Below are 14,066 nucleotides of genomic sequence, written 5' to 3' on the forward strand. Positions count from 1 at the left end.
CTTCTTTAAGTGCCTAAGAGCCTAACAGCGCCTGCCGGTCGTGAAAATTGTGGCTGCGTAGTACTTTCTTCTAGCTCTGTTAATCAGTCTGCATACACTTCATCTCTTCAATCTTTCATGCATCAATTATCCCTCACTTTTAAGAAGGCTCCAATCCAGTTAACTCGACAAAAACCTAGAAAATGTGCTCTGGGAATTAATTTTGGGAATTCACATGAAATTGTTTTCCTGCAATTCATGATACTAAATTGGTTTTTACTTAGCAAAAACGCATTATCATGAAGGCAGCGTTACGACCATCCCACTATGACCACAACAGAAGTTTAACCAAAAAGGAAATTAAAAAAAACTTCAATTTTTTCATTTTTAAAGAACAAATTTCCTGTCGGACACAAGAATTACTGTTAATTTCAGTCGTTATCCCTTGTCATATTTTGGTTTGGTAGGGGCATCACAACATGAGAGTAGGTAGTGTTGGTGGAAGTGTTGCACAGCCCTTCAAGGGAAACATTTAAAAATTAAAGCAGCCACTTCTAAAAGTTGTAGTTCTGCATGCCCAAGTTATTTGATGAGATATTTTCAACTAAAAAAGGTTATTAAAGATTCCAAAATCTTTATATCATATTATATTATATATATATATATATATATATATATATATATATATATATATATATATATATATATATTATTAAAAAAAGTTTAACTAGACCAGTCCTTCTCGGGTGTGATGCGATGCCAGGGGGGGGGGGGGGGGTGCAGTAGTAGCGGTGCTTGGAGAAAAAAAAGCTGCGCCACTATCAGTTTACTATTATCTGTTATTTCCAAGAGTTTGTAACAGCCTGAACCCTGCGAATTGCCGTCCCTGCAGATGCACGCTCCCGTCTCTGAGAAGGAGCATCAAATGTGTAAGAAGGAAAAGGGGAGGGGTAGTGGGCGTAGGCAGCGAGGTGAAAACGGTGCACTGATTGTCAAAACTCAGAACACGCTGCCCGTCACATACCACACACTGCAGCGTGTGAATATTGCTGTACTGACGATGTTTGGCCCCACGTAATCAGACAAGTCTGGAAAGCCTTGCAGCACCAGAAGTCGCATTAATGGTAAGAAATACTCATCATCTATTAGGAACAGCACAATGTAGCCTCCCTTTCCCACACTGACGCACGGAGACTTAACCTCTTTTAAGGTTCTTTATTCTGGTTACTGTAGACCGTAACAACTTATTCAGCAACTCCTCAATCTCTCCCACCGAGAGCGCTTCTCCCAACTTTTTATTCCCTTACTGCCGAGTCCAGCCCTTCTATTTTCCTTATTCGGCCCATAGCTGAACCCCATTGGTCCAAACTACCCAACGACTGAGCGACAGAACTGAAGGCCAACCAGCATCTCTGCTTGATGCGTTCAATGAACTCCGCAACTTGGAACGCGACCAACAGCCACTCAATCCAACTCAGACCGCTACAATAACAATGTTTCTAAAAAGAATCCACTTATTGTACTTTAAAAGCGTTGAAATTACATAAAATGCACACCTGCACCTGTGTTTTAATATTGTATGGCTCTCACGAATTTACATTTAAAAATGTGGTGTTCATGGCACTCTCGGCCAAAAAGGTTCCCGAACCCTGCTTTAGAGCAATAAAGAGTATGACTTGGAAAAAAGCTCTACCTGAATATCAATACGCATTTCATTATAGCAAAATTGTAAAAGTGATTTTATTTAATGATCACAAAGAACAAATATTTCCTAAAAGGGAACAGTCAACTTTGTCAGATTTACACAACAATATATTTTTCAGATTTGTGAATCTTTTCGCTCACCAGCAAAGTTCCCACAGATGTGGACGGAGAAGGAGCTTTGACTAAGTGACCCACACAAAAGTTCCACATTTCACCAAAACAATGTTTACAGCATATATGTGTGTGAGGTGCCAGAAAAAACCTTCAAAACTTTAATAAATTCCTTTCTGTTTCGTGCTCTCACATGCTGTTTATGTCCACAAAGAAGATCATAAAGATCCCGGTCAATAAAGCCGCAGTGATGAGGTTTAGACCTGGCCAGATCAATGGAGTAGAAATGATCCAAGTAAGGCCCGACCATTGGGTTTGATGGAACAGTTTGACAGAAATGCTACAAACTATATAATGAAATTATTCATGAAATCATCAAATTATTAGGTAAAACATAAAATGGATGAATAAATATAGGCAAATGTTTCTTAAATCATTTAAATATTAATTAAATATTTTTAAAATTAATTTTAATAATTTAAAAAAATACACTTTACTTCAAGATGCAAACGAAAACTCGTCCTAGAGATTTCTAATCGATCATCTCTTAACTTCTAGGCATCAATGGCACGCTACTGTGGAAAAAATGTTGGAATTAGAAGTTGTAGATTTTTAACGGAATGTGTGCGAGTGGCGAATTTGCAACTGTTGGGATCTTAGCTAGCTCACACATTTTTTTATTTGAATGTCGTAAAAAAATAATATGTGATTTCCTGGCCCATGCTGAACAAAACGATGTAACATAAGATACGACAGTGATAAAATTGTGGGCATAATAAACAAAAAAACGTTGCAAAAAAAAGTGCCGACTCAGCTAAAAAGAAAACTTTGCGAGCCATACAACGCCTCTTGAACCTTTAATTTCAATTTGTCCCTTCCAGCTCACACTGGACCATTAAATAATTTAATGTCATGAAATATTTAAATGTGCTTTTAATGGCTATTTTAATATTTTAATGCCGCATATATTCAAACATATTTTAAAAAATTTTATTGTATTTATTTAATGACAATATTTGATAATTAATGACAAATTGATTTAATAATTTAATGGCTTATATATCTATTTCAATTTGTCTCTTCTGGTTGTCCAGACAACCCCTGAATTTGTTTTGCTTCTTTAAGAGGCATCTTTTCCTATGTATAGGCCAGCGGTGATTAAAAATAAAAGTACATGAAATCCCAACAGGTTGGATAGCCAAAAAGCAACATTTTCCTTTTCTGAACTTTAATTTATCTAGAAAAAAAAACTGCCTGTTTAGGTGATAAATTGAAAAAAGTAACAGTAAAAGGGGCAAGAGAAAGCTTTAAGATGGCAACTCTACAGAACAAAATGAAGGAGAAAATATATTTTCCTCTTCTGTCAGATAATGTAATTGCATCCACTGTTGTAAGGTAACAACTTAACATATTTATTTAGATATTTGTCTCCTCTACTGCTGCTCCCTGATGTAGTTCATACAGCCTTTCAGCTTAATCAATATTTCCACAGCCTGTTAGTTTTCTCCTCTCCCGCCACTTCACATTTAAGAGCCACGCTCCATTAGTAAATGTAAAATTTGCCACAGGCTGACATTCTTTCACAAAGTAGAAAAGCCATTTAATTTCTTCCTTTCTCCTTCAGGCTTGGACACCAAGTGCTCTTTAAACAAATGAAACAAGGCGGTATTATTTCTGAAATAATGGGGAGTTTAAGCGGGTGTGTTTTTCAGGCCGCAAGCAAGGGCTCACTCAAACAGAGAAGGTTGTTTAGAGACTTAAAGTTCTTATTTTCTCTTTTTTCCCCTCTTTTTAAGCTATCTGCTAACAGGAAGACACTTTCTGATATTGGGGATGAAATAGCAAGTTTTTTTTCATAGCAGGAAACTTTATTCTTATTTTCAAATAAAGGACAGGACTGAACCTGCTAAAGAGCAGGGGTTGGTTCAAATAAGTTGTTTCATGCTGGTGAGCAGGATAAGGGCACATGGGACACCACTAGAGTGAAGTTTTATTAGGTGCCTCTGCCATGTTTATGAAATCCTGTGTGGGCTGCAAGTCTGAAGATAAGGGTGTATGCGCGCACGCCCAACACAAAAGTTTTATCCTGCCTGATCCCTCCAATCTTCCAGTCTCTCCTGAGGATCGCAGGCTCAACAGAAGAGGCAGTAAAGCGTTATGGCACTTGAGACGATAGATGTTCTTTCCACACTGGTTTTAGATTTTACTTTGATTGGGTCCAACTCTGGGATAAATCTCATAATGCCAAAAGGTCAATTATGGTTGGCTGATGGAACTATTTTGAGCTAAAAAACATAAATACGGTAAATGCTTTGTAAACGTACAGCTTAAAAGAAAGAGCTTCTCCATACTTTTCTCTTGCCATCATTCTGGTAGAGGTTGATTTTGGTTTCATCTGTCCAAAGAATGTTTTTCCAGAACTGTGCTGGCTTTTTTAGATGCTTTTTTAGCAAAGTCCAATCTAGCCTTCCTGTTCTTGAGGCTTATGAGTGGCTTTCATCTTGCAGTGTACCATCTGTATCCACTTTTATAGAATCTTCTTTTTATGGTAGACTTGGATATTGATTCGCCTACCTCCTGGAGAGTGTTGTTCACTTGGTTGGCTGTTGTGAACGGGTTCCTCTTCACCATGGAAATGATTCTGCAATCATCCACCACTGTCGTCTTCCGTGGAAGGCCAGGTCTTTTTGCGTTGCTGAGTTCACCAGTGCTTTCTTTCTTTCTCAGGATGTACCACACTGTTGATTTTGCCACTCCTAATACTGTAGCAATTTCTGGCATGTTTTTTTTCTGTTTTCTCAGCCTGATGATGGCTCTTTTCACCTTCATGGAGAGCTCCTTTGACTGCGTGTCTGTTCACAGCATAATCTTCAAAATGCAAGCCCAAGTCCTCTAATCAACTCTTGGCCTTTATGTGCTTCACTCATAATGACATAACAAGGGAATTGCCCACACCTGCCCATCTAATAGCATGGAAGTCATTTGTCCAGTTACTTACGAGTCCATGAAATGAAGGGATTGTGCTTAGAAAATGCTTTAGTTTTTCACATTTTTATGCAATATTTTTGTTCAACCCATGGAATAAAAGCTGAAAGTCTGCACTTCAATGGCATCTGAGTTGTTTTATTTAAAATTTAAAATTCACTGTGAAACAAAGTGTCTCTGTCCAAATATTTATGGTCTTGACAAGTGGTCCCCGGTGCCGGGCCGCGGGAAATTTTGGCACCGGGACGCACGTAAAGAAAAAATAATTTCGATTTTTATTGGGGGTTTTTTCCGATATAAACGTTTTATTTTGAAAAGTGACCGGATTCTCTCTGTTACATCCGTCACACTTACCATAGCAACCAGAGTGTGTCGCGGTAGAAACGATGTTGCTCGTGTGATGTTCTGTTGTCGGTGTGACATTACGAAGACACCGCTAATAAAGTTGCACATGATTACAGAGTGGATTTACGTTCATTATTATTATTGTTATTATTATTACTAAAGAGAAAATTCCACCCCCAGTCCATGGTAAACGTGCCTTGCGTTGCACCTCAAACCCCCCCACCACCACCCCACCGGTCCACGGTAAACGTGTCTTGCCGGTCCGCGGTGACAAAAAGGTTGGGGACCACTGGTCTTGACTGTGTATATATATATATATATTTTTTTTTTTATAATATTTTTTTTTTTGGTGACAAAACTTTATAGTATAAAGTTCATACTTTCTTATTTTTTATACTCTATGCATTTTGATTTAGTTCTTTTAATTTACACAAAACAATGAACTCAACACCTTAAGTTTCTATAAAATGAAGCTAAAGCAAAGGAATTGGTTACTGTACTGACCATACTGTACTACATCATTTGAACACTAGTGGTACTAATTAGCCAACCTGTAATTCCACTTTTCTCCTGTGACATTTTCCCTCAAGGCAGTAAGCTGTTTTAAGCTGCTGAAACCTGCAGAGGAGGGATCATTCCACAGTTTGTTTCTAATTATTGTAAATTCCAAAAGTGTTGTTCCTTTTCCCTCCCAAGTTCATCCCCAGAATGTTTTTGGTTTCTCATTCCTTCATAAACACATATTTTTGTTATTACGTTATACCTTTACCTTCTCCCCAGGGAATCAAAGGCGGTTTGGCCATCATTTGCAAAGAGCAGTACTTTACGAGGACACACTTCATGTCCATATACATTTATATATAGGCGTTCTGGATGTACATGCAGGTCAGAAACGAGAGTGACAATCCATCAAATGGTATGCTACATATTTCTCACTTCTCCGATTCTACACATTAAATTAAGAACCTCTCGGATCAACTTTTGATGTATTTAAAACGTTTTCCAAGTGGTCTTTAAAATGGCATATATCATCATTTTTTTAAGCCTTTGAGAGTAAACTAAATTCATATATATGATAATATATTACCTTTGGCACACTAATGAATGATTTTTTTTCATGATACAAGTTATTTTCGCAGCTCATTTTGCTACCCGGAAGTAAGACGATCTCAGAGGCACCGGCTTTCATTCCTTGTGGGTGCCGCCCATTTCATGACATGAACCTAGAGCCGGCCTCGGCAACGTGTCTGCGTTTCGCCCTCAAAAAGAAAACAACATCTGTGGGGCGGTGGGAAGCGCTCTTGCCTCACAGAAAGAAGGCCCCTGGTTCAAGTCCCGGTTGGGGGACAGACTGGCAACCTGTCCAGGGTGTCCCCAGCCTTAGCCCGCAAGTGGGAGCTTGTGGCACACCTAGTGTATTTCTACATCACAAATAAGCTTTTTTACCTAATTGCATTTTTTTGTCTGCTCCAAATCATGATGATGTAAATAAATAAATAATCATAAATGCAATTGTAAGCTTAATTTTCTTTGCACATCTCCTCAATCATCAGAAAAAAGCCACAGGGACATGCCACAAAAACAGCAAAACACAATTATCTTCAGAGTGGACCTTTAAATCTATAAGTAGAGTCAAACATAAATGGAAATACGGATACTGAGGCATTTTTTTCTGGCGCACACATGCAGCACATGACCCTCTAAAGAACTGCATCTCCTCTTCTGCAGTAACGGACCAGACCAAAGCCAGCGTTACAGTTGGACTCCACACGCTGCTCTATTTCAGCTGCGCACCAAACAAAGCAGCAGTTAATGGCTAACGCGCCCAGTTGGTAACCTCCCACCACCAAAAGACACAAACAGACACACAAACAACCACCCCTAATGACATATTTTCAGCTGCACATTAGCTATTGTGCTGTAATGAATGGGAGAGTCGTGGCGTTTAAAAGCTAGTCTTCTCTCTGCAGACTAAGGACCGTACACCACCACAATGACTTAATGAGTAAACACACGGTGCGTCTCATGAATAAATTATTTGTGCCTTGCAATTAATTTTCCCCATTGAAGTTTAACAAAACAAAAAAATCAGAGACGGGTATCAGGCTTTATAAATCAAAAAAGAGAGGAAAGAAAGTACATGACAGCAACTTTGTAAGTTCCTGAGAGCATTTGCTTATCACTAGTGAGACTGGTATTCATTTGTGACAGCAGAAGTGCAACCTTGACTGTTTATGAGGGTTACAAAAGTGTTTCAATAGCTGATTTTTCCATTACACATATGCGCATAACCTCTAGAAATGTCAACAACAAAATTCGCAATTTCACTGTTTCCATTTAATCATAACTATGCAAATAAACACAAACCAACTCACGCGACTCATTCATTCAAAAACATGGTGACGGATGTGAACGATACTTTAATTTAGAGCAGATACTTTCAAACTTCTGCCACAGCACTAGCGCTCATCATCATCTATCAAAGGAGACGTTGGTGTCTTAGTCAGGCCACGGAGTGCCAAGCTCCTTACACGTGAGAGCGCTATGGATGAAGCCATTTTGGGAAATCGTGGTCAATGATTTTACAGAGGATCCAACAATAACTACAAGAACTGTGGATCCAACAATTTCGCATGACATGCTTAAATTTTGATGAACTCTTTGATAGTGTAGGACGTCATGTGGCGCCTGCTGTGCATTGTCCAAGGCAGTCAGGTCTTACCAAGCAGCGCATCACCATCTGACTCATTCATTTTGAAAAATAGTGATATTGCTGCAGTTTTGAGAAATATGTCAACTTCGAAAACCACCTCCTCCAAGCGCAAAAACGTTTTTCCCCAAATGCAAGTTTCTTTGAAATGGTTGTGTTTCCAAACGGCAAATTTATAATCCAAAATCCAATTAGCCCAATTTCATTATCAATGAAAACACAGCTAGTGTGAGCGTTTTGTTCACGTTCGACACCTGTGTGAGTGTTTGTGTACGGTTAGTCAACTTACAGACAGAAGCTTCCAGGTTATCGGGCGAACCTGTCGTGGAATTCCCGACCAGCTTAGTTTCCGAAGTTCATCTGTAAGACATATAAAAGCAGGAAAATTTCAATACTATCCAATTTGGTCCACCACTTCCCGGCCACTTGTGGGCGAAGGCAGGGGACATCTTGGTCAGTTCGCCAGTCTGTCACAGGGCCGCAATCACACACCCATCCACACTCACACCTATGGACAATTTAGAGTTGCCAATTGACCTATAAAGCATGTTTTTGGACAGTGGGAGGAAGCCGGAGTCCCTGGAGACTCGTGGATTACGGGGAGAACATGCAAACTCCACACAGGAAAGGTCCCCCATTGGTGTTCTGTTTCAGGACCCCCAGAAACAGAACAGAAGTGGCTGGGATAGGCTCCAGCAGCCCCGTGACCCCGAAAAGGATAAAATGGCAGAAAATGAATGAAAGATGAATCCAATTTGGTCAGAATGATGGCTTCTGGAAGGCACCCCTTATATAGACTGGCAACCAGTTCAGCGTGGAGCCTGCTTGCCCCCTACTGGGATAGGCTCCAGCAACCTCCTGACCCTAAAAGGTATTAACTAAGCTTGAAAAACAATGGATAAAGTAAAATTTGGCTACGGTTACCAAAAAAAAAAAAAAAAAAAAAAAAAAAAAAAAAAAAGACATTGACAAAGTAAAGAACCCAAAACGAGAAGAAAACCCATCAGAGCACCTTTACAGAACCAATGTTAGTAGTACTAGTTACATTCTCAACAGATTGATGGGCTGGGGTTCATTAAGCTGTATTTCCTACTGACAGCTTTCCTTTTTTTTGGTAACACCGTGACCCAATGGACAGAGGTAGCCACCTCACAGATGTGTCTTTTCTACACCATCAAGAAAAAGTTATTTTAAAATAGCTAGTTTTTAAATGCCAAGTACTACAAATATGAACCATTATGCCCTGGCAAAACAATCATTAAACACAATGACCAGGATACTGGTTAATGTTAGAAATTTGTGTTGTTTGTGTTGTTTATGTCGTAACTGCAGTCCTTGCACAGTTTCAGTGGTGCATAACAGCAGCATCAGGAAACATCTGGTTTGGGGCTAAAATGAACACCATCCTCCTCCGTTCTTGACTATCTTTGTCCAGTAAGGTGGAGTGCTGAAGCCAGCCAACATCCACATTTCAAATCAATTGTATCATCGCTGTCCAAAGATCAGCTCCTGTCCTTCCTGCACTGGAAATATATGAAGATTCGAAGTGGATTATTAACTACATTTTCCCCAGACTGGCCAGAAGAGCCAGCAGTCTATAATGTAAAATGAATCTGACAGTGAGGTGCAAATTGAACTTTTAAATTGGTGGAGAGTAATCCCCTTTGGGTTCATGAAGACCCTGAAAATATGGATTAATGCAAGCTAGGCCATATGCTTTCTGTCCTCTGTAGGGCTCAATGGAAAGTACCGGGTGATGGAGTTTGGCCTTAACATTGACTGAAGAGAAGGTGCTTTGTATTAGTTGATTAGAAACCAGCACCTTTTTTTCCTGAGTTTTGAAGTTGACAGGAGTATAGTTGTGATTTGCAACTGATCTATTCTGCCCCAAATGAGTCCTATTAAAAAAATTGGGCTTTACTTTGTAAATTGATTTTCTTTCCAGTGTATTTGATTTTTTTTTTTTTTTTTGCATAAATAGGGTCACAAATCAGATTTTAATAACTGGAGTGTCAAATACTGTGAAATACTGTCAAATATTTTTACAGTAGGACGTCCGGCTGCTTTCTTTCTATCCATCTACAGTACCATCAAAAGAAAAGGAGCAAAATCCTGCCTTGAATACCATTACAAACAAGTTCCTTTTTTCATCTCATTTCGTGTTATAAAATAAGAATAAAAGTTGAATAGTTTTTTTTTTTTTTGTTTAATGATTCAAATTGGCATTGGCTTCCAGACACCCAGGAAATGCGCGCATGTATGCGCTCTGAAGTTGCGGCCCAGCCTCAGCCAGACTCTGCCTTTTCTGTGGCCCCAAGGTAAATTGAGTTTAAGACTTCTGCCCTAGAGGGAACTAAAAATGCTGAGTAACCTCTTCTACCAGCATCAGGCAGTTTAGGATATTGAAGACTTATGATTATGTGCGTTTTAGCTGTATTTCTTAAAAAGCAGGAGGTTCCTGGATGAGTTCTGCCAACAGTGACTCATCCATTATTCACACAAATCTTCCTCTGCCCCCGGCCTCCAAGCCTACAAAGTCCCATTAGCATCCACCAAGAGAAGTCGCCACAGCCAAACTGGGACAAACATTAAAACGAGTGAATCTCCTCGCTTGTAATTGCACTGGTGATCTTTTATTTTACTTTTTTGGCTAGAGAGCGGAAAGAGAGAAAAAAAAGATTTTTCCTGCAAATGAAATAGTTCTGCTGTAAGAAAAAAAAACAGAAAGAAACAAATGCATCAAATGAATACAGCAAATTCCTCTTCAACTCTTACTGAAGGCACTAGCTGGAAATTGATAAGCCCTTCACACAAACAGAACATTATTGATTGCTGCTGCCAAATGACTCTCGTCTGTTCTTTAAGGCAAATGCAATGCAGAGCCAGTAAAAGATAAAGGAATAGGAAATAACAATAGGCTAAGTCCATGCGCTCAATTTAGTGAAAAGCATTAGCCCTTGTTCAACTGATGAGAGTACCTATTTATTTACTATAGTTCCCGCACATCTTCCACTTAAAATTTCCCCCTTACCTTGCCTCTAGTGACTTTAATTACACGGGAGTTCAATAAGGTGATCTAGTGAACAGCATGATACTGTCAGAGCTCCGAGGTGTGGGAAGGTTTCAATCACCCCAAGGCTGCGTTGCTACACAAGTCACATTAAAAACAGATTTAGACAAAAAAATCAAAATAAAGAAATTCCAAGACATGACATGGACCATAAAAGCAGTTCTCCATTAAATCTAGATGCATCGCCCTCCCTCCTACTCTTCAAAGCAACAAATAAGACTACTATATACTGCTACCAATTAGGGTAAGACAACTACTGAAAATTTACTTTTTTCATTTCTTAAAGAGTTAGAGACTATTAAAAAGTTTTACTTCTGTATACAAAAACTTATGAGAGATGAAAAAAAGGTTTAAAGACTTGAACTCCTAAAGCAGAATGTGGTTCTATTATGTGCAGCACATCTGTAGGGCTTTTGGCTTGCCTAAAGGCCCATTCTAATAGTGTTTTTTGACATGTTCTTGTGGTATTTTTCTAATTATGGAGGCTACAGATTAAGAAAATTAGACTTAAATTTCATTTCTAAGTATTTCTTTATTCAAATCGAAAGCGGATTGAAAAAAGTCATATTTGTTTCGGGCCACAAGCTCTCTGCTGCATCCACGCAGACCAATAGATCCACGTACGTCTTCATTTTCCGTACATGAGCTGGTATCTGGATTAAAACTGTATGGCTGGATGGCTCCAATATTGCTCGACATTTTATTTTGCACCAGTAATGTTAGGTTGGGGTGGGAGGGGTTGTCAGCTAGCAGTAGAGCATGTGGAAGTGAGGCAGGGCTTGCTCCATGACAACAATCCCACCCAAAACTCAGAGGTGAATTTCTGAAGAACTCCTGCTGCTCTGCAGAAACTCTGTCCAAGAAAACAACATAGGTTTGTCGATATATACACACAAAACTTTCTAACTTTTTTTTCTGCTTTCAATTTTTTTTGCTTTCAAAAACTTTTTGGGGGTTTGCAAAACACATATTTTTGCATGCGTTGTGGCAAATCTCGCTTTTTTTCCTATCTTTGATTTTGCTGACCACTTTGAGCGCGACTTAGCGTGATAAGACTGCCACTGCCAGCGGCAAAAACGTTTTCGCGTGCGTTCTGTGTCATCTCACTTTTTTCTTATCTTTGATTTTGCTGAGTTAAGTTTCAGTTTGACGTGACGAAGCTGCCATCAAACAGCTGCTGATTGGTCCTGTTAATTTCTAAAAAAATAACATAAAAAATAACCAAAAGAAAAAAAAAGGGCCTAATTGGAGAAAATGACAAATTGATTTTATCAAATCCCATATATTGAGAAAATGCTTTGAACAATCTCGCATCTTAACTTCATCTACCCTAGCATTCTAAGATTTGAAACAAAAAAAAAGCTGCTAGAAAATCTAGCTGTGTTTTTCTAGCTGTGTCTGCTAGAAAATTCGTGAAAAATAAATTGCATTCTCAGTGCATAAATGTTGGTGATGATAAGCTATAAAATAAATTATTTGATCACAAAGGAAGTAATGAAAAATTACTGAAATCAAAGAAAAATGTAATCCCACAAATTCCTGAGAATGTAAGTCAAGGAGCAATTTTCTTGATCTTGTTTGAAACCAGAAGAACTTGATAACAGCAAATAAAAGTAAAATATTATACATTTGTTGATTGTTTTTTTTTTCATTAGGGGTTGACTTAGCAAAGAAAAGGTGAGAAATGTTTGTTTTGTGACCAGCTCATTTTAAGGGTTATTGTGTTTGTGGAGATTTGGCCACAGAGACTTTTAGGCATTTCGTGGTGCTGTAGGACTTAACACTTCAGCTGGTTAATCTGCAGTAATGATGCCTTTGGTGCAACATTTTTACAGCATATTTTGCAGATAACCAAACTGTATTTTCTCATCGTCTGTACAAAACCATCGCTGTGTAACAGATCCCATTTCTTTCAGTCAAATCATCCGTCACAATCTTTTAAAACACATAAATTAGCTTTCCCCAAATGGAACATCAATCAGTCATGTGCAAAAGAGTTTTCTGGAGGGGGGGGGGGGGGGGGGGGGGGGTACATTGTCTGATCGTGAGATCGGGGCAGGAGAAGAATGAAAAAACAAAACATTGGGTTTAGATGTTTTCCTGTGACAGTTTATGCGCAATGTTTACAGTATTCTTTTTTTTCTCTCCCATGCGTCAAATATTTTGACATACATTAAGTATTTTCCAGATACAACACCCAGTAGATTAATATGTTCTTCTTTAAAATGGAAAAAGAAAAGGAACTCTCTAGAATTAGATTCTTGATCTGTCAACTCTGGGTTTCAAAAATATTTTTCTGACAAAGATTCACTCAAAATCTAATACACCAAGAAGCTTTTTTATTTGTGGAAGACATTTCTACAAGCCTTGATTTAGAACCATTTTACAGTTTGGGAAACAACTAATAATAATGTCATGCTACTGGAGTGACATAAAACAATAATTACACCAGCAGGGGCAGGATGGATTTGGCTTACAGCCCTGCCTCGACACTTCAATGTGTTTTGCTTAGGAAACATTCTGCCTTGCAAGAAAAAAAAAATAAAGCGATCACCGTCTGCCAACTCTGCGTATCAAGGGAATTTTCTTTTTCTGCATGACTTTGAAATAACTCCCTACTCGAAAAGAGGCAAATTAATTTCTGTCACCATTTCTTATGGTGTTGGATTTAATTTTGGTCTACATTTAAACTTACCGTATATAGGAAAACTTTGGAAAGGTCTTTAAAGGTGGAAGTGATGTTCCCCACATTTATTATGCCCCTAATAGTTTGTCAAGGATGTCTCTCTTCTTGGATTGCTCCCGTTAAAGCTTTATTTTTACTGTCAGACATAGAAATTAGTCCATGAATCTTGGTGGTTGGAGTTTAATTAAACCATGTTGAATTTCACCTGCCTGGCATTTATCGTACCATATATAGCGGTAAAGAGAAGAAGGAGGAAGGGGGGAGGGATGAAAAATCAGTTGACCGGCAGTCTTTACATGATGCTGCAATAATTGTAGGAAAGGATTGTTATAAAAAACATCTGTCAACACTCCACTGTACTGTTGAGTACAGATAGGTATTAGTGGTAAAGCACATAAAAGAAAAGTAATTCATCATCAAACAGGTTGAGTTTTTAAAGAAAATCCTTTTGTCAACGTAACCAATGACAAAGTCTA

General features: G+C 38.6%; 1 protein-coding gene across 3 annotated transcripts in view; it reads right to left on the bottom strand.

The window, feature by feature from the left end:
* The window catches only part of tbc1d22a (TBC1 domain family member 22A), a 143,123-nt gene that overhangs the window by 96,491 nt on the left and 32,566 nt on the right, over positions 1–14,066 (bottom strand). For all 3 annotated transcript variants that reach the window (XM_023952363.1, XM_023952361.1, XM_023952362.1), the window contains exon 6: positions 8,124–8,194. In XM_023952363.1, the coding sequence (XP_023808131.1) occupies positions 8,124–8,194 (71 nt within the window). The remainder of the gene's footprint in view (positions 1–8,123; positions 8,195–14,066) is intronic.

The sequence above is a fragment of the Oryzias latipes genome, chromosome 23 (genome assembly GCF_002234675.1).
Source record: "Oryzias latipes chromosome 23, ASM223467v1".
Lineage (NCBI taxonomy): Eukaryota > Metazoa > Chordata > Actinopteri > Beloniformes > Adrianichthyidae > Oryzias > Oryzias latipes.